This window comes from Filicampus tigris, chromosome 19, assembly GCF_054856515.1.
Source record: "Filicampus tigris isolate MCC_2025a chromosome 19, RoL_Ftig_1.0, whole genome shotgun sequence".
In the NCBI taxonomy this organism is placed as follows: Eukaryota; Metazoa; Chordata; class Actinopteri; order Syngnathiformes; family Syngnathidae; genus Filicampus; species Filicampus tigris.
Genome location: NC_141235.1, coordinates 12,154,892 through 12,176,571, shown reverse-complemented (window position 1 = coordinate 12,176,571; position 21,680 = coordinate 12,154,892). Strand labels below are relative to the sequence as shown.

General features: G+C 39.2%; 2 protein-coding genes across 7 annotated transcripts in view; one reads left to right on the top strand and one right to left on the bottom strand.

Moving 5' to 3' along the window:
* mpripb (myosin phosphatase Rho interacting protein b) overlaps positions 1-21,680 on the bottom strand; it is a 78,265-nt gene that overhangs the window by 29,474 nt on the left and 27,111 nt on the right. For 4 of the 6 annotated variants that reach the window (XM_086017470.1, XM_086017474.1, XM_086017475.1 and 1 more), the window contains exons 1-2: positions 4,264-5,259; positions 245-322 (exon numbers count right to left, since the gene is read on the bottom strand). In XM_086017470.1, the coding sequence (XP_085873596.1) occupies positions 245-322; positions 4,264-4,386 (201 nt within the window). In that variant the 5' untranslated portion in view covers positions 4,387-5,259. Of the gene's footprint in view, positions 1-244; positions 323-4,263; positions 5,260-12,224; positions 12,353-12,598; positions 12,691-21,680 lie in introns of those variants that run through there. The other 2 variants (XM_086017471.1, XM_086017472.1) reach the window with 1 other exon arrangement.
* Positions 7,009-12,947, top strand: dhrs7cb (dehydrogenase/reductase (SDR family) member 7Cb). The gene is made up of 7 exons (XM_086017480.1): positions 7,009-7,242; positions 8,100-8,256; positions 9,193-9,305; positions 10,777-10,987; positions 11,087-11,179; positions 12,197-12,358; positions 12,474-12,947. The coding sequence occupies exons 1-7, from the start codon at positions 7,240-7,242 to the stop codon at positions 12,680-12,682; spliced, it is 948 nt and encodes a 315-aa protein (XP_085873606.1). The 5' UTR covers positions 7,009-7,239; the 3' UTR covers positions 12,683-12,947.

Genomic DNA, 21,680 nt, shown 5'->3' with positions numbered 1-21,680 from the left:
GTGGAATAATGAAGGAGAACAACATCCTCACCACAATAAAAATTGTAAAATGTTACTTTGTAAACATGGCCTGTGCTAGTAACAAGGGTTTCATGACGGTGACAGCTTGACATTGGATTCAATTATTGGAATTTTTTTTTTAATTTTGTGATTTACCTGAGCCATTCCGCAGATTTCTGTCAAATTTACTACTGAATTAGGGTTTGATATATCTTTTAGTACCTAATACATTGCAAGCACTTACCCGCGATCGCTGCATAGGATTGTCAAAGTCAGTTCCCTCAGGAGCCAAGCACAACCATCCACCATAAATCGGCTTAGCCTGTAAAAGAGAGAGGGAGGGAAAAGGGAAAGAGAAAAAAAAAAAGAGCCATTTAGGTAATAATTAAAACTTGGTAAGAGTGTGCAAGCTGAGGGGGATGGGAGAAGGAGAGACAGTGTTAATATGAGAGAAGCCTTTTGGGCTCCAGATGTTGCATCTGCCCTTGCATTGCATTTCGAAGCCGCACAAACCAGCAGGCCTTTTAGTGTAATCAACTCTGTTTGATGAAATGTTTAAGAGCCACTTTTTTTTTTTTTTTTATCCCCAGTTTCAGCAGGGCAAACGAGAACCAGCGTGATGAACTGATTTACTGGTGGCATACTCAAAATAAACAAAATACATCTCGCCGTACGCCCACGGTTCTACTTCTGGACTCCTTTGACCACAAATTGATTTGATCCAATAGTTCAAAAGATGTGTGAATTCCGGAAAGCCTCGCTCCAAAAGCCAGTTATGGTAGTCGGTATTATGTAACGAATTCGTATTGTAAAATGTGTCCTGCACAAATCACTCATTATCATTTTACAATAGGCCATGTTGGTTGAAGGGTGGGGATGTCAGCAGTCAGGCCAATTTTAGCAAAAATGATGACGACAAAAAGTTCCAGAACAATAGCTGGTGTAAACTAATCAAATGTCTGGGGACAACCAACAAACAATGCACAGTAAAAGAAAAACCACACGACATGCATGCATCAAATGACCAACAACTGTCAGTTGTAACTTTGTGGTCTGTTGAGATGACAGCACTTCGAACGACATACAAAAATGGCCTAGTGTGCTAAACATCTTTCATCAGTTCTACAGCTCGGTAAGGCAGAACTGGATTCACACATTAACCAAGCCATAGCTTGTTCATTTGATGACACGCTACAGACCTGGGGCATCCCAAAAATTATCTTCAGTGATTATATGCTACCAACGGGACTTCCAAGACAGCTCAAAGTTGAAACTGATAATAAGAACGCGGGGTTTTATAAATAAGATGCTGCTGCAGATGACAGTTACGCATATGATGAAAAAGGCTGCAAGATTTCAGCCTTGTACAAGGAATTACAGGATACATTTTAATTTGATAAAAAAAATATGACATGAATGACTAAGTTTCCTCCCTTTAGTCTTATAAGCTTTAAAAATGACAAATATTTAGTATAGGCCAACAACGGTGAAACCTGGAACCCCTGAGAGCATATAACTCGAATTAAACCAAAATCTTCATGAAAGTTACACCAAAACAGGAGAAATTCAAATTACCTAAACGGAGCTAAATTCAGCAAATTTCAATCGAGGATAGCTCTGAATCCGTGTTGTGCTTTCCCTTTAACCATTTCAATTGGCAACCCATAACAAAGTTTAGTTAGTTGGCAACTTACAGATACATCATAAGTATCACTGTTTTTGACCAAATCATTAGCATAAACTCAACCGTATATCAATGGCTGCATTTGAAGAATACCTAGCAGAAAGTCTTCAACTCTGGGACTCATCTTGTCCTAAAACTAAACAAGCAACTTTAAAGAAGCTTTGAGCCAACAATCGGAACACAATTTTAGTGCTTGTCTTTGAATAAAGGCTAACTAACGTTTGGTTTATTTTGTTACTACAGGCATGCAATAGCAAAGCAGGGACCTTCTTCTCTTACACACTCGCATGTCTAAGCTTGTTTATACTCAATAAACCAATGTGTGATTATAGCTAGCATGTGGGTATTCTGGAATACAACTTCAATCCAATAAAGTAAAACGTATTTGAAAATAACCAACACAAGCACAAAAATGTTAAGATCAGTTAATTCAGTATAATGAGAATGATCAGCCTCCCAACAAATAAGCATTGGATCATTTGGTCCATATTCTATCGACAGGCTCGTTATTTTACAAACTGAGTTGAAAAGCAGACTCTAAGACCTCTACTCCCATTTCCCAAACCCACACTTCCTTTCTCTCCATGTGACTCCGTCTCCCACTCATTTAGTCCCATCGCATCCCTCCAGGCCTTTACCCACCTCTCCCACATACATGTCAACTTTAACCAGACAGCATTCTCCATCACTGTCCAGCCTCCCATCGCCTCACCCTGGCTGTGTGATTGATGCCACCAGCGCAACCAAACAAGGGATGCCGAGTTAGAAAAACAGTAACCAAGTGGAAAGGGAGACAGAAAGGTGGAATTTGTGGAGGCATCATTTTAAAACACTCAGAGTGTAATAAAAGCACTTCTCCAGAGTCCACCCCCGACAGTCAAGCTTTCTTCTAGCTTTCCGGCAGACATTGTTTATATTGGATACTATCTTTTTATTCAGTGCTCATCTTTTTACATGGCTTTTCCATGTGTGCTCTCTCTTTTAAAGAGGATTTCTTATAGGAGCCCCTTCCATCGCAATCCTTTTTTTCCCCACTGTTTGATGCATATGTCAAAATGAGTCTGTGAAAATGGTTTTAAGTTGACATCTATACGATGTGTTGTTTGCATGCAATATCCTGTGAAAGACAAAAGTCCCAGAAAGATCGGGCCGTTGGCGGAACTGTGGCCGGCCACAGTGCATAACATGTTCCCAGTCCTTCGACTGTGACTTTTTTTTTTTCTTGCCGAGCCAAAAGATTGATGAAAATGGATGCATTAATTCTCCCATTTTTAGCCACCTCAAAGGGCGGGCATTTTGCCACTTTCTGTCAACTAAAAATGACATCACTCTGTGTTTAGGTAACAATCAATCACGGCTCACCTGTTTTCTAAAGCTGAGTCATGATTGGTTGTTGCCTGAGCCTTGAACAACTGTGATGTCATTTTCAGTTGACAGCAAGTGACAAAATGGCCACCCCCTGAGATGGCTAAAAACGGGAGGATTTTGCTGCTTAATTCTTATTCCACGACACCATATTAATCAGAATACCGTGTTCAGATTAGTGGGGGCACATAGAACATATTATTGCAGCAAAGAAAATATTTGCCTCCAGTTCATTTTTAAGTAAATGTACCCCCCCCTCGAAAAAAAAAAGACGGGCATCTTCTTTCCAATCAGTAACATTTTAAATAGTGCAAAAGCATTACCTCCGAGGGTACAAGCCCAGTGACAAGATATATATATATATATATATATATATATATATATATACATACATACACATTCTCTGAAAAGTTTCTTCTGCATTAGCAAAGGATCCTACAAAAAGGCTAGTTAATAAGCCTGTTTAAAAATATAAACAAGTCTCGCCATATACATTTAGACATAGATTCTAACAATTGATTACCACATGACATGTGAAATGCTAACCAGCAATAAAACTGTGATTAGTTCTGTACATTTGGACGAAGAGAGGAGAGGATGCTGACGTTGCCTTTGCTTTTGGGCATTTAAAGCTTCTTCAAGGGCCCATCCTGTATGGCCTCATCATCTGGGATCAATTACAGGACACACCAGAAACTAAACTAATGATCAGAGTGAAAGAGCGGCTCATAACACGCCTTGACTGCTGACGTTACTGCCCCAACTAAAATCTTTGCTCATCCTTCAACCAAGTATTTAGTTCAGATAACAATTGATCATCTTATTGTTATGGCAATTGCCAAATACTAGTACGACACGCGCTGGGAACCACACTGAAAATGAAATAGTTGATTTTGCACACTTCAGTTAGTCGATTTGGCAAATCTTCCATTGCACCATAAATGATGACAATGCCGTTCAGCTTCATGTCTCTGTAATAAACACTGTTAGATATCATTGTTAATAAACTGGGATGAGAACAGGCTCCTCAGTATAAACAATACAAGTGGTTATACAGTGGTCGCAATATGTAAATATTAATTTTGCATTATTGGTTAGAAAAGCAGACAAAGCGAATAGCTGGCCATTCATTGTCATCGAGCACAACAGACAATTATTCAAATAACAATTATGTGAAGCAACTTAATGTTACCATTTCCTAAAAGAATTCGTACCTGTGTTAAATCCTGATCAGTCAACAGATGCAACTCCCGAGGTTTGAAGCAGTTCTGACATTTGCTTTTGTTGAAAAAGTTCGCCTGGAATTTCCTACAGGAATTTTCTTTAGCCGTAGACATCGTCTTTCACCTTGTTGACGTTCTGCCCGATGTTCTCTGGGTGACTTTAATCAGCAGTGAATTGTAATCCTGCTGTTTACTTGTCTCTCTTCTACTCCAACTTTGAAAACGACCCGGCGCTCCCATGCATTTTCCTAAAACAATGACCAAAACCGGCTTCTGCCTTTTTCTGTACCTTGTTTTTATACCCTTCTCTGTCTGTTTGCTTTTGTCCAATTCCTTTCCCCCCAGAAATAATTAGCTGCCATCAAGCCACCCTGCTCATCACTCAATCAGTGATGAATGCTTCTCAGTCAATGGCTCACAACCACAAAACGAGCGAGAGGAGGCTAATATCCTGTTAGCTCGCCAGTGGCTCTCCAAATCAATAACGTGATGGCGTAAGCCACAAAAACAAAGTTAGCACACTTGTATGGCCATCAAACTTCGACGTGATACTGTCCAACAGGCGACACCTAACTTCCACGTGACAAAGTGACATTAGAAAAAAAAAAAAAAAAAAAAGGGCCTTGCGGTCAGACAGCAGGTTATTATCCCAGTCGCAGGCGTTGGTCCATGCGAAGTTCACCCAGGCTATGTATTAGCCAGCCTGCTAGCTCGCAGATACGCTAATGCTAAAGAAATCCTGTCCCGGTTGGCGTCTTCACTTAGCTCAAAAAAAAAAAAAAAAAAAAAAGACTTTCACAAACGCCAAATGACTCGTTTCTTTTTCTCTCCAAGATAAAAAGATGGCCTGCAGAGAGTGCACCATGCAGCCAGTCACTGTTCGTAAAATGAATGTTTAAGGCTTGCTTCCATAACTAGCTTGGCAGTAGGTTACAGTATTTTCTTCTTTCCCAAACGGAGCGAGGGGGTTGATGAGGAGCGACTTGGCTGAAGAGCCTGGAATGCTCGGAAATCTCGCGAGATCCGCTCAGTGTCGCCATCCAGAGCCAGAACATAGTACAGTATCGTCAATGTTTATATTATATATCATATATTATATCATACATTATATTATATTATATTATATTATATTATATTATATTATATGCACCGCTTTTTGTCTGTCCAGGGCAGGGGTGGGCAACTTAAATGCTGGAGGGGCCCACAAATTTTGATCAGTGCAACTCAGGGGGCACATAGGACCACGCACTTCCTAATCAGGCGTATGACAAAAATGCTATTTTAAATAATGATAAAATATGTGCCTATGTGCACAAAAATAAATACGTGCTCTTAATAAATTTTTGTTTATATATTTTTCATCGCATCAAAAACAGATTTGCTATCCTAACCCAACAACAAAAGGTTTGAAGCAAACAACAAAATAACCACATAACCTACTGTATTTTTTTTCCAGTGCAAAGGTGTCTCGCATAAAAATTACCAACCAAGGGTGACATAAAACTGCTACACAATTAACCAACCATCAACATTTAAGTGCGAGAACTCATTTTGTACATGTTTTCACAAAATTTAACTCACTCAAAATTTTAATATTTTGGAGATACTGTCTGTCCTATGTTCATCCTGCATATCATTCTACACCGACAGAAAAAAATGATTACACCTACTCACGTTGTAGTGTAGGGCAATATAAGACCTAGTGTAAGAGGAACTACGACATGCCTGCCATCTAGTGGCGAATGGTGATATTACAACTTAAAATTACAGTCGGCCCCTGCATATTCTCAGTTCTGCACCTGCAGATACACGTATTTTTTTCCCTTTTTTTTGTCATTTTTTTCATATTTTGTTTTTTTTCTGTTCTTTCCGGTACTCCCCCCCCCACACACACACACACTTCCCTTTCGGGAAAATGTACATTGAATGTTTATCTGAATTTTTGGTTTTGTCAAAATAAATAAATAAATAAATGAATAAGTAAAATATTTCATTTTTTGAAAATGAATAAAGGAAGTACTCAGATGTTGTCGCGCGCGCCATTTACCCATCCCTTGTCCAGGGTATACCGCGCTTCATGCACAAAGTCAGCTGGAATTGATTGACCTTATTAGGACAGGCAGTGTAGAAAATGAAAATATGATGGTAGTAATAATTATGTGCCAAACACATGTATTGTATTGAGAGTTACCAAGATGATCTCTTCTACTATTTGTTTTGTTTATTTTGTGTGAAAGCTTTACATATGTTTCTCAACATTCAAAATTCAAAATCAGAAAGGTTCCAGGACTGATTTCATAATAGTTATTGTAATACAAATGAAACGTTTTCCTTCTCAAAGTAATCCCCCTGGAGTCTAACCCACTTCTCCAGCCAATGTAGCATACTTCAGATAGCTACTGTGCACCATATGTGAGTATTCATGGCTGAATCCAGCCAAGCTATTATAAGCAACAGGCTCTACTGGACACCAGCGGGTCAGAAAGACAAGCAGGGCGGCGTGCATGGATGGTGGATGTAGAGGGAGGAGAAAGGCCACTGTTACCTAACTAAAGCTGGAAAAAACTGCAGCCAGTCCTACTGAGGGATTAGCTCCTTCCGCTGTGCTGTGAGTGAACCAAGAATAACAAGGATTACAGGTGTGTGTGTGTGTGTGTGTGTGTGTTGTGGTTTTTGTAGTTCTTATAAATGTGCTTCACAAGTTGTCTAACCCATCAGGGATCCACTCCTGTGCCAGTCAAAATATGGCTGGTCAGAGTTCATCAGCAATATTACATGACTATGTGTATTTAAAAAGATAATCTAAATATTTCTTAACTAAATTAAGACAACTGCATTAATCCAGTGTTTGTACTTGTGAGTTTGAGATATCCAGTGACAGTATTTAGGAGGTGTCACAGGGCAAGGAATTCTGGGGCAGGAGCTTGTTCGGAATATATTTAGCTGTTCACCTTAAACACACTTTAAATGGTAAGTGTACAGGCCTTGCTTGTAACTGGTTCATGTAAAACAATATGAAATGAAAATGTTTTGTAAACACAAGAAAAAAAGAGTATATTTTATTCATCCCAGGGGTAAATTTGGTCATTTGTAACAATTATGTAAATATATATATAATAGCATATAAAAACAGCTCTAGCTGTTATGCTATATAAATAAAATTGTAGTGTATTGTATTGTATAATGTAGAATTGTAACTAATATAAACTGCACATGCACATATTTTAAATAACATTTCATTTTTAGTCATAAGATACATAAAAAAGAAAATAATACATTAACTCAAGCGACAAACACAAAAACAAAAACATTGTTTTTTGGGGGTACTGTACAGCCCTTTCTAACATTCAAAAGTGTGGAATTTCCCAACGTACTGTGTGCCCGGTTACGTTACTTTATGTATTTTGTTTTTCATAAATCCAAAAGCTCTATCAATCTCTATCAAAACATAACTTGATCCCCAATATAGCCCGATTACTTTCACCGTAACAATTTACCAATGATTATTGACCTCTACTATTTCCCTGGTTATGATAAATCCATAACAATTCTTGGAAGCCAGAAAATGTAATCAAAAGCCAAACACAATTGCTGTAAGGAGAAATGCTGAGGAAATATAAGAAGACGGGATTTTCATGCTGCACCTATACAGAGAGTGTTCTAAATGGATGTTTGACTGTGCTTCAGCCGTCATTAGTGTAGAGTTAACAGTAGATAGATACAGGAAGTGGCACCCCTTGGGAGACCTAAACTGGATCACTAGTGTTCTATGTCTGCAGGTTGTGATTGTTTTGTTCTCACAATGCTACCTCCTCCTTTCTCTATAGAACATGGTCTTCCCTTCAGTGATGGTATTGCCCCTGCTGATCGTCATAGCGGCAGGGGTATACTACATCTACAATGAGGTCATGCAGTACATGGCCAAGTCTTTAGTGCGGAACAAAGTGGTGGTGATCACTGACGCCGTGTCTGGTGTGGGAAATGGTAAATGATCTTAGTTATTTGACCAAGAAATTTAAGAGGTTTACTTGAATGTTTATTTGTTTTAAAGCGGCGGTGTCCAAATTAGGCTCCGGGGGATATTTGCGGCCTGCCATCCATTTTCAGTGGCCCACAGAATATACTAAAAATGACTTTTGACCCGGCCCGCAAGGCTAGTAAAAAAACAACATGGAGATGGGCAGCGTGAGAAGGGAGGGTGTTTAAAAAAATAGTTGCCACGACTACTAATGAATTGGTTTATATACTATTGAGCTTTTCTCATTATCCAACGATACAAATACGAGTCAAAATACTGTGATCAAAGAAGATAATTCAATTTTAGAAGAAAAAAATGTTTCTTTGACTTTCTGCTCTGTGTCAAGGTCTCATTTATGAACGTATAACATTAACGATCCGCAAGTAAGCTTTTTTAGAGGTTCCTCTGGATCTAGTCAGGTGGGATACAGGGCCGTTGTCCACCCCAAAATCCTGAAGAATGCTTAACTATTTGCCTTTTAAGCTTTAATAGAAAGCTGTCATTTAGCAGAGTATCAAATTAATTACAAACATTATATAATTGCATACTTGAGTAATTTTCATGTTTTTGTTGAAAAATTTTAAAACGGCCCTTGCGTACTTCCATTTATCCCTATGCGGCCCCCAATCAAAAAAAGTTTGGACACCCCTGGTTTAAGGAATGACACATTTTTAAGACAGTTAAAAACGTAATTCTATTTTGTATTTTCCTCCATGTTATTTATAATAGATTGTTGACGATGCATTTACCGTCATCTTCAAATCAATGCTTCAATTAGTCTCATACTTACAAAGCTCACATTGAGAGCAATAAATATATTTGTAACGGCCTTTTAGCTTTGGCTACTTGACTCTCACCATCTCATAACTAGTGACCGTTCACTAATGTCTGTTGTCTTTCAGAGTGTGCTCATCTCTTCCATAAGGGCGGAGCCCGGCTCATCCTGTGTGGCGCTAACTGGGATAAGCTGGAGTCTTTGTACGACTCTTTGACAAATGAAGCTGACCCCAGCGAGGTGAGGCAACCACAGTCAATAAATAAATGCCGTCTAAAGTTGGACATTTGGGGAATACATTGACGTTCAGCGGTAAGGATATCAGGGCTTAGGACAGAATTAAAATTGCACAAATGGACATTAATGCAATATGAACATTAAGGGTGAGCTAAACAGGTTGTGTCCTTGTTTTCATCATTATCCTTCCCTCTGTTCCCTTTTCCCCAATCACCACTTCCTACTTTGAAAAATACAATGGCAGGACATCCTCTGTGACAGCAAAATGTCCTCTATACACAGGATCTTTTACTCGGGACTACACAGGGCACAAAAGGTGTTAGTAAGCCAGATTTTTCACAGACAGTGGTCACAAAATTCAAATGAAATGAAATGTGAAATAGTACAAGACAAAAAACGATTTGAGAATGTGCCAACAAGTAGAATAAATACATAGAATATTATAGGCAGGATAGCAGAACACAAGCTACAAAAGAGTATAAAGTGGATAGGAATTACACATAGACTACTTAAAACACATCATAACAAAGCCATTTGGAAACTGTCAACTAACTCGCGTCTTTGTTATTGTATGAGTAATTTTTACTCCATGTAACTGCACTTTAAATGCAGCAATAGTTGCTTTAAAGTGCTCTATAAATACAGCAAATATGACTGTAATTCTATAGTGGTGAGTAACACAATCCATTAGCAATCATAGGAATTTATTGATATAGTTGTTGTCTGAAATTCATTTGACTACTTCTTACATTCATTTTTTTCCACCCATAGATTACTCGTTGACTGGTTTTTAACAGCGGAGTTGTTTTACATGTGGGCGGATCAACCATGAATAACAGTAGCGTCTGAAACAAGAACATCTGAATGAATAAAATAAAAATGTAAAATATATATAAATGTGTAAAATATGACAACATGGTGAACTAATGGATAATATATTCTTTTTTTTTTCTTATATTATTTCTTACTTATTCCACTTCCATTCATATACACATATCCTGCACTCTGCTCTCATCACACAAAAAGCATAATAATGGGATATTAATTAACTGCCAGACATTTTCAGACCCTCTTTTACCCTAACGTTTGAAAAGAAGAAATAAATAAAATAAAAGATATATAAATAAGAGGATAAGCGGTATCGATAATGGATAAAGGATGGATGGAAATATAAATAAGTTCCAGGGATTGAATAGTTGGACTGTGAAAAAACATATAAAAACGTTTTTGGCAGTGAATGAGTTAAAAAAAAAAAAAAAAAAATTTTCAATGCTGCATTTGAAAATTGGATTTGAATTAGTAAAGGTTGCAGAAATGCCATCCTTTAGATATTAGATCTTCGTGTTACACAAACAAGAGGCTGTGCAAGAGCATGGTGTTGATTTTGTGTGTACTAATATTAGTACTTTGTAATGCTGGCAGCAAACACACTAGTCAGATACGGTATATCAAGTAATAAAATGTCTCTTCACAGACCTTTGCGCCCAAACTGGTAATCCTGGACTTTAGTGACATGGAGAGCATGGAAGACGTGATGGCGGAGGTGGTGGAATGTTATGGATGCGTGGACGTGTTGATTTGTAACAGCAGCATGAAACTCAAGGCGCCGGTGCAGAGTGTTTCCTTAGAACTTGATCGAAACATCATGGACATCAACTACTTTGGCCCAACCACCTTGACCAAAGGTAGGGTGCATGTTGCTAGAGTATTTTAATACCAAATATACACAACTCGTTATGTTTAGGGAGTCTGTTCTCATTGATCGTTCGCATTTCATGTGGCAGGAATTCTTCCCACCATGATTCCAAGAAGATCAGGACAAATTATCTTGGTCAACAGCATCCAAGGCAGACTGGCTGTCCCATTCAGAAGTTCCTGTGAGTTATGATTTATAATGACATAATTCATACTAACTATACTTATGTGACACATTGTATGCATTGTATGTGAAACTGGTACTGGTCTTCAGTTGGGATTTAAGTTATTTAGTCTACTTCAAGTTCTTAACTAAACAATTTATCATAATTTTACTTTTCTTTCTAATGTCAATTCATGTGAGACCCCCCAAAAAAGTGTTCAATTGTATGATAAATGACCAAATTTCCCATCATTCCCAAAGAATGATCCTTCACATCCACTAGGTGACTCCACAAGGGGGCGCAAATGCCCCATACAAAGCCACTGATTGATGATGCCAATATGAACCCATTTCACGTCATTTTTGGGGGGCTGTGGGGCTGGATGTGAATAGAAATGCCACCTGCCTTAGCCGCACATATAATCTGATTAATAAATACATGGGTGTTTTACTAGATGAAGTTGGCTGTAACAGGTTTTGCTCTGACCAACGAGTCAGAGGATGGAAAAATGCTTATGTCATTGAGGGCCAGCACTTGCCCTGTGAAATCTAATGGCTTGGAGTGGAAGTCAACCCAAAGACATTTTTTTTTTCAAGAATATGTTCTATAAAGGCCCACTAGTCAAAACAAGGCGTTCTGATTAATATTGCGTTTGTGCAATAGGAGTTAAGCAGTAAAATCCACCCGTTTTTAGCTATATCAGGGGGCGGCCATTTTGTAACTTCTGTCGACTGAAAATGACATCACACTCAACTCAGATAACGACCAATCACGACTCATCTGTTTTTTGTGCATCTGTTGTTATTACACAAGTTTGATCAAAACACAGCTACACATCTTTTAATTAGTAACATAAAGGAATTTGGACTATTGGTCATTCTGGTGGTTTATATAAATGCATGCAAGGCTTCAGGAATGACATTCTTTGACATCTGCCTACATGCGTGCTGTAAACAGAAAGGCAGAAAAGTATGCCCTCTGCGTTGTTTGAATACTTGCATGTGTAATGGAATGAGTGTGTTTTGCACCAATCAGACGCCGCTTCTAAGCATGCTGTACAGGCCTTCTTTGATTGCCTCCGGGCTGAGGTGGAGGAGTATGGCATCACCGTGAGCACCGTCAGTCACACGTTCATCGATGCCACTGTTCCGTCGTCTCCCGAGAAGCCGGCCTCCAAACCAAACAGCTTGGCTGCAAGTGAGTAGAAAAAACAATTTACCGTGTGACAATAGTTCAAGCCAGGGCAACCTCCAAAATAGTCAGTCATTTCCAAATTCAATGTGGATTTTAATGTGTTTTCTCTGCTATATAGTTATTGCCAACCAGCTGAACCACGGGGTGCGTCCTTCAGTCCTGGCCAATGAGATTATGCGAACGGTGAACCGGAAAAGGAAGGAGGTTGTGCTGTCCCACCCCATTCCCAGGGTGGCAGTTTACCTCCGATCTTTCCTGCCCTCTTTTCTCTTTGCTGTCCTGGGTGCTGGAGTGAAGGACTCTGTCTTGGCTGAGCAGATGCAGTAGGAGAAAGGCTGAAGAAACGGCACAAAGAACATTCAAGCTAGGGTTGCTTATTTGTTTTTGTCTGAATGTTCAGATGGATGTAATTATAGGAAGGACAAAAGAGAGTTTCCATGCATACACTCCCTGTAACAGCACACTACTAAACAATAATAGAAACTGCATGCTGGAAACAGCATGTGGGCGACTTTTCCTTAATTTGTGAGTCATCAATTACCATATCAAATGAAATGCAATGAGTCACTTGTGAATTGCAAAATAAATGAAATAAAACAGAGCCTTTTCCCATAAAAATAAACACTCTGTAGGTGGTCAAATGTTTGTATATTTATCTCATATCTTCATATATATATGAAATCTAAAGAGTTGAAAATAGCTTGCTCTCTTTCACGATGCAATGCAACAAACTTGCCATTTTGGGGGTCTCCTGAAAAGTGACTATTTTGGAGGTATGAGGTTTTGGCCCAATGCCAGCGATCTATAAAACAAAATAAAATAATGAAGCCAAGCCAAATGTCGACATACGGTATGTAAAATTAGTTTTTATAAGTTACAATTTTAAGATTTGATCGTAAGGCAATACACACTGCATATAACATGAACAGATCGCAATATTTGAACAATTAAAGCACTCAACTGCCAAATGAAAAATAAAGTAAATACTTGATAAACAATTGAAAGTTCACAAATTTTCACAAATCACATTGGCCATATTTTTTTTCGGAAATCCTAGCAAAGTATACAACTTAATTGCTATGCACAGATATTTCGTGGATGTGTTTTTCACCAACCGCTAGGTGGCAGCAATGCATTTCCCTTATGATGCTAAGCCTCTGAGTGCTGAGACGTTGCCATTAGTAGTTAATGAAGACTGCGTATTATAATAATATCTAGTGTCGGAATTATGACATCAGAATGTTGTTTTTCCTAGTTAGAATCTTAATACTGATTATTTTTCTTCTTAAGTTTTTTTGACTTTCAATTGTTGCATTATTCCGTATTAATTTATTGCAATAACGTGAAACAAACAAACTCAACAAAAACATTTTGGAAAATTCATTAATACAACGTTTTTCATCAACAACCACTATGTATTCAAAGTCTGCCCAAATCCTAATGCATACACACCTCTTCAGAAATGAATTCAACTAATATCAGAATGACTGCAACCTGTGAGTTTTTCCTTTGTGCGTGTGTGTGTGTGTGTGTGGGTGTGTGTGTGGACATGAAGTCCAGCTGGTAAGCGGTAAACTGTCCTCCAGGTCACTGTCCTCTGGGGAGTTCAACATCCATTGTCTCCATGCCTCCGGACAGGAATATGCCTGTGATGTTCCCATGAATAAATGCAGTCCGATGACATTTGCGCGTGTCAAACAGGAAAGATTTCTGAAGAGCACTCAGCTGGACTCCCCAAATTGGCATTTTTGCTACTCTGCCACATTTGCACATGTCAGACACATCAGCCAAGTCATGTATGTTGCAAGAGGGAGAGAGAGAAAGTGAGATTTTGAAATGAATTTTTTTTTTTTTCCAAAAAAGAAAAAGTCGCAACGTAAATGGTCAGATTTAGCCCAGACTAATGCATTCAGGTGTGCAGTAATTTGCTCGAATGATATCATCCAAATAACCTCTCTCAATCACCACTCTCAGCTCTCTGATGAGGAATATGTTGATAAGGTTGATTGATTGTCCTCAAGCAATATTAAAAGTGCTGCATCCTGAATGTGCGTCATGACTTATATATGAGAATCGCCTCACAGGGACATGCGCGGCTCCGAAAGGGTCTTTCCATGAGAGAGGTGAGCAACCTTATCAATTTTTAAGGCCCGGGTTATTGACACACACACCTGATTTATGAGGTTATGCGGAGGCCGTGGTAATGATTCCTTAATCTTTCACACACAACACCATAGGGGCCGGCTCTTACTTTAAGTCAGTGGTTTGATTGCTCCAATGATTATTACAGTCATGTCTGCACAGTGGGCTTCACTTTGTCCATCTGGTGGTATCGGCTTTTTCTGTTCAATGATATCCTTCGCTCTAGATTAAAAACAGTGTGAAAAGCACTTTGCAAAAAAAAAAAATATATATTGGAACCCGTACTTCAGAACTGCGTGGTTGACGTGCCAGCTGTGCTGCACACAAAACATCATTAGCACGCACACACACACACACACCCCCCCACACCCCCACGCACACGCATACACACACACACACACACAGACATATGACATTTATGATTTCTTTAGTCATTTCCTACTGCGCAATTAGGACAGTTCCATTTACGGTTCTATGGTCGCCGTCACAAATTCCCTCTGGTGGAATCACAGCAAAATCCAAAGGAAAACAAATTTAAAGCGGGAGTCACCCAAAACATTATTTTTTCAAGAATATGTTCTATGCAGGCCCACTACTTGAAATAAGGCATTCTGATAAATATTGCGTTTGTGGAATAAGAGTTAATCCACTTGTTTTTAGTCATCTCTGGGGGCGGCCATTTTTTCACTTATGCCGACTGAAAATGACATCACAACTACTCAGGGTTTAGGTAACAACCTTAATCACGGCTGACCTGTTTTCTGAGCCGTGATTGGTCGTTAGCTGAGCTCTGAGCAGTTGTGATGTCATTTTCAATCGACAGAAGTGACAAAATGGCCGCCCCCTGAGGTGGCTAAAAAGGGGTGGATTTTGCTGCTTAACTCATATTCCATAAACGCAATATTAATCAAAATGCTGTGTTTCAACTAGTGGGCCTGCTGGGAACATTCATTCATTCATTCATTCATTATCCATACCGTTTCTCCTCACAAGGGTCGCGGGGCGTGCTGGAGCCTATCCCAGCTGTCTTTGGGCAGTAGGCGGGGGACACCCTGAATTGGTTGCCAGCCAATCGCAGGGCACACAGAGACAGACATTCGCACTCACAATCACACCTAGGGGCAATTTAGACAGTCCAATCAACTTACCATGCATGTTTTTTGGAATGTGGGAGGAAACCGGAGTACCCGAAGGAAACCCACGCAGGCACGGGGAGAACATGCAAACTCCACACAGGGAGGCCGGAGCCGGGATCGAACCCACGACCTCTGAACTGTGAGGCGGACGTGCTAACCAGTCGACCACCGTGCCGCCTGCTGGGAACATATTCTTATAAAAAAATATGTTTGGGTTGATTTCCACTTTAACTTGTGGAGTTACCGTAAATGAATCCTCGAGATGCTCAGTGATTTTACTGTAAATCTCACAAGATTCAGTCATATTTTACTGATTCATATTTTCAAAAATATGAATTTTTGAAGCAGGAATCCAAGTATTCATTAAACTTCAGGGTTTAATCATGACATTATATGTCTAATTGAGATGTCACATTAGTCATGGAAGACCTCCTAATCCCCCAGTGTTGTTTGGTTTAAAGATTACACATACTTCATCTGCAAGAGAAACTTTGCCTTAATCCTTGAAAGATCCCAGCATGCATTGCTTCTCATACCACGTCACCTCGGAAACTGTTTCTCAGTCACACAACAGACTCCACGAGAGCAAAACTGCGCTGTCTGCAGTCGCAGATTAAAGACTTGTAATGTCGGAAATGATAATCCTTCACTGTTCTTATATGTGGACAGAAAAGCTATTGTACTGTTTCTCATGCCCCTCAAACCAAGAGGGACGGTGGAGATAATTATTTCACAAGCGGATGTGGAAGAGAGATAAAAATCAGTCCAAAATTCTGGGAATAAGATTTACAGTTAGTCAGATTAAATCTCTGTGTGCAAATGCAACAAAAGCCAAATCGAAGCTCGAACCACAAAAGTGTGCTCGGGTTTGATTTAGGATGGATGTAATTGCTGGTTGTTAAGCTGTCATGATGTCAGCACAATATTGATTAGTCCAGTTCTAACTGGAGATGTTAATAAAGTTGGAGTCTCCCTATTGATCATCTGCCGATTATAAATCAATATTGTGAGTGGTAACTCAATGCCCAATGTCAGGTATTGGCTCAGGCCCATATTTCTACCATTGCATCTTCAGCTCCGCAACTGTTTGTTCTAAACCCAAAAGTAATATTTTGATTTTAATGTTGCTTATTTCTTTAACTAGTCTTCACAGGCAAAACTTATAACAGATATATTCAGTATTCAATGTTAATAGTACACGGCTGACCATCAAAACACTTCTCAGTCACATGTTCCAATACTAAGGTTCTCTATGCTAGTTACTTTAGTGAAATACTGACAAACAGTTCAAAGCAAACATGGTGAAGCAGCATTTAGCTGTTATGCTGCACGCGGATGGAATAAGCTGTCAATAGAAGTAGAAACGGCCCCAAGTGTGAATGCTTTTAAAAGCAGGTTAAAAACTGTGCCCACTTCCACCCCCATACCAAAAATTGAGGTATTTGAAAGCATTTTTTTCTCCCAAATCTTTTAAATACATTTTACTTTCTATTAGTAATTTTAGTAATGTACTTGTTATTGTTTTGCTTTGTTTTTGAATGTCTTTACTTCTTTTGTTTGTAAATGGTTTTAAACGTTGTACTTTTAATTATGTGAAGCACATTGAGTTGGCTTGTGGATGAAATGCGCTGTATACAGTAAGTAAAGGTACCTTGACTTGCCTCGCCTGGGCTATATGCCTTCCATTTAACACAAAAAGCATACATATATAATCAGAAATGTGATCTGACACTTTGCACGAGTAAATTGCGGACTAACACCGACGATAAACCATCTGCAACATGATATTAGCGTTGGCAATATGCTCATCCCAAGTGTATTGAATTTTGATGCGCCGTCCCTATTTGTGCATATTATATGAGAGCTATGGGAAACCAAATGCAACAATATTGACACCGAGCAATTAGAGTGGGGTCATTAGGTCCGCTGCAATTTTAGACTAAGACAAACAGGATTTTAATCACTGGAAAACTACTTGGCCGGGGAGATGGAGAACAGTCCACAAAAGAATCCAAATTTGTGCCGACCCCCATATTCAAGCCGAACCCTGCTACTGAATTAGAGGAATGGGCGCTGGGAGGAGATAATGGGAGGAGCGGCTAGCTAATGAAACAGAAGGGGCGCTGGTTTAAATTGAGATTTCTAAGCCTGCTAGATGCTGGATGCCTTGACCCCAGCTCAGCTCCTCACCTTCTAGGCCACCGCGGGCAACCATTGCCTGACCTAGAGAGGCGCCATGAGTGTCGGGAGCTTTTCAAAGAACTTGATTGGATTTTGGGAAAGGGAAAATTGCTTGAATTCAAGGATTGTGGTTTCAAAATGAGTAACTATCAACTTATCTAGAATCATTCCTGAGTGCTCCTTTGATGATGGTGAATAACCTAAATGCGCTTTCTTCAAATATGTTTCAATTTCACTTCCACAAGTGGCCACAAAGTGTGGTATGAACTGGTAAATTAGGCAGCGCAGTAGTAATGGCCCAAAATGTGGCAAATGTGATACTGCTTGATAAATTGATTGTACGGTAAAACAAAGTCACCAAAAGAAAAATTATTGCATGCACAAGGCTGGGTGTATCATTGTCTGTATGATAAAATTGCCTCTGTAAAACCCTATATATCCCCTCAAATTGTCTTACTTGTAATAAAGAAACCTGGTGATGCTATCTGATATTACTTTTAGCTTTAATAAGTTTAGAATTCCAAAATGCAACTTTCAGCCACAGCCCAAGACTATTTTTTGCCCACTTGGGACCATTTGTAAGTGGACACTGCAAACGATCCAGTTCAGGGGTTCTAGAGGGGTATTATAAGGGGCATCAGAGAAGAAAATTAGAGATATGGGAGGTAGAGAGGAAGGCATGCATAGATGCAAGAGAGGACAGAAGCAGGAATCCTAATTATCACTTAAGAAGACTTTTATTCCCTAGCATAGAGCTTCACAACACGTTTCTTTATGCACTCACTAAAAGGTCCAGAATGTGTGTGTGCGTTGGTGTGTGCCTTTTACTTAGCCACTAACAGGCCTCGGATCACTGGCTATGAAAAGAGGTACTGGTAGCTGTTGTGTTTCTTATGATTGCGATTGGCTGGCGATGTGCTATTGCTGCAGGCCGGTTGGGTTATTTTGGATTTGTGAATTGAAGCTGCTGGATAGACTTTTATTTATTTATTTATTTATTTATTTATTTATTTTTTAAGAGTTACTCGGACTTAACAAGCAAAATAGTCTTGTCTCTGTTATGTACGTTGCCATCATTGACCGTACAGGAGGTTAATCGGTGTGTCAATTGATGGACGTCATTAACAACTTATTTGTTCTCAGAAAAGAGAGATTCTTATAGCCTTTATTGGCCACAACTACAATTCCGTATTTACACACACCGTTCTATACAGTATATACGCGGCCGGAAGGATACCCATGTCAAGGGTGGAGGGTCGCGGCCGGACGGGCAAAATAGGGTCAAGTGCCCAGCTCTGGTAGTTTGTGATATTCTAACTCCTGTATGGATTCGAGTAAATAAATTTCTCCTTCAGCAGTGTCAAGGAAATATTGAAAGGAGTCACTTCTATTGGCGGCAAACCAAGTGTTGTTCAAGCACAAAACCCCTTTTAAACTGCGTTAAGCTGCCTGCATCTGCAGGAATACCAAAACAAAGTCTAGCCCGCCCCTTCTCAGATTTACACCACACCTCATGCCAGACTTGCATTGGACACAAAAATAGAGCCTATGATACTATACAAGTATGTAAGTGCTGTTTCTTTCTTCCCCATACTTTTCTCTTCCAATCATCCTGCTACTAATTGACCAAAGAATGGTTTTCTAATCCAGAAATTGGCAAAGAAGTGGCAGGAAGTTGAAAATAAAGGTCAGTGAAATTTGGTTTTGTCTTAATCCATCAACTTTTCATTTCTATGTCCATCCAACCATTTTCTATACCACTTTCTTTATGTCCCTGCAGACTTTGGGCAAAAATGAGTACTTTGCCAGGTCCAGTCATGAACTGATGCAAATAGAAAGTGATGCGACTGTGTAATATTTCAACATAGCTGTCACAAAGCCATTGATAACTCGACAAAAACAATGCTACAATAACGGCATCATATTATCGACTTTGGCATTGCTATATCATTCTATTATTTATTGATGAATTTGGGAATGTTATCAGTCCTGATGGGGGCTCAGCTACAATAGTCACCACAGGGACGTTGGTAGAATGTGTGCTGAACTCAGGGGACTCGAGAATCGATGCAGCGACTGCAGGCTGTGATCTTCTCCGCTAACGGGAAATAATAGCAAACCACTGTGGCCACTTTGGGAGCATTAAAGTATATACGTAATGGCAAGGCTGGCTTAGGTCATTTAGATGAGATTTAAATAAAAAAATATCAGACAACACCGAAACTCCATGATGACACTTTAATTTGTGTATTCTTCAGTGTACATTTTATGGCTGACAACTGAAGCATGTTCCTCTTGTGTATCTATTCAATAATAGCCAGAGTGGTGCCCTCATTAGCCTTCTGCTTTTAACTGTTCTGGTTTAAACAAACACAGTCCCGCATCTATTGTGTGTATGTCTGTGTGTGTGTATGCCTGTTTATTGTGTGCATACAAGGGGGGAGTGTTTGCATGTGATTGACCATTATGTGAGAGTAGCATATGTCACATTTCAGACATGCAGACACACACACCCACACACACACACAAAAGGGATTATTAAAACAAGACGTAGACGTAGTAACGTTAAAGCAGAAGTCAACCCGAACACATTTTTTTTCCAGAATATGTTCTATGCAGGCCCACTAGCCTAAACGCGCCTTAAAAATGATTAATATTGCGTGTGCGGAATATGAGAAATCCACTCGTTTTTAGCTAGCTCAGGGGGCGGCCATTCTGTCATTTCTGTTGACTGAAAATGACATCACAGATCCTCAGGGCTCAGATAATGTCCAATCATGGCTCAGATTCAGAAAACAGGTGAGTTGTGGATTATGGTGTTATCCCATGGTTCAATAGTGTACTGTATTTTATTTTCAATGATTTCATGTCTAATGATATGTTTTACCAAAGTATGAAAGCGCTATGGCAAAGATATCACAGGTGCATTTAAGACTACAATGTAAAGATGTCCTCTCTAAAAGAAAAAAAAAAAATCAAGCCAAAGGCCAGGATATCACAATTTCTATTGTTCATTATAATTAATCGCCAAATACTTCAGTTCTATGTTTTACTGAAATGGATGGACTAATAAAACATTTCCCGAAGTAATGCAAATAAAAGTGTAGGCTGAGTAATGTCATATTGGAGCGGCTGGCGGATTTGGGGAGCACTATTCACGTGATTCGTTAGTGTACACATTGGCTATTAGATATATCAAATACTTGCTGTATTTGGGATATGAAATCAGTTTCAGAATACTTACAAACTAGAAACTATTTATCCCAAATTTGTAAATTTCTTTCGTTATAGTGATTTAATGCAGCAGTAACAAGAGTAAAATGTAAATGTAAATAATACATAACAACAATAAACAAATAATAAATAAATAAACATTTGAAAAAAATAGAAAAATAAAGGACATAATTAATTGGAGTGGAGAAGTTTGCGAATACTAATGCACATGAAATCTGTGAGAAACTGAAATCAGAATTACTTAACCCTTCTCGTCCATAAATCTGAAGCAATCAAAAGTAACATATTAGAGCAGTAACTGAGCATGCCTTCTTTATATTCTTTTGTTGCTTTGCAAACTAATTCATTTTGTTGCATTTTTAATCTCCTCTGTGAGCCATTACCTTATGCTGGGCGGAGGGGTTTGTGTGTCCCAGTGTCCCAGGAGCTAAGTTGTCTGGGTTTTTATGCCCCTGGCAGGGTCACCCATGGCAAACAGGCGCTAGATGAGGGACCAGACAAAGCATGGCTCAAAAGACCCTTTATGAGGAGCGAACATTTTGGACCGAGGCCTTGGGAGGGTCGGGTTTGAGGTTTGGGATGAAAAGCAGCACCCCCAAATCTGAGACCATGGTCCTCACTTGGAAAAGGGT

Excerpts from the sequence above, each read along its gene's own strand:
- dhrs7cb (XM_086017480.1), top strand. Across the intron at positions 9,306-10,776 it reads ATGAAGCTGACCCCAGCGAG|ACCTTTGCGCCCAAACTGGT; the intron begins GTGAGGCAACCA and ends GTCTCTTCACAG. Across the intron at positions 10,988-11,086 it reads CCCAACCACCTTGACCAAAG|GAATTCTTCCCACCATGATT; the intron begins GTAGGGTGCATG and ends TTCATGTGGCAG.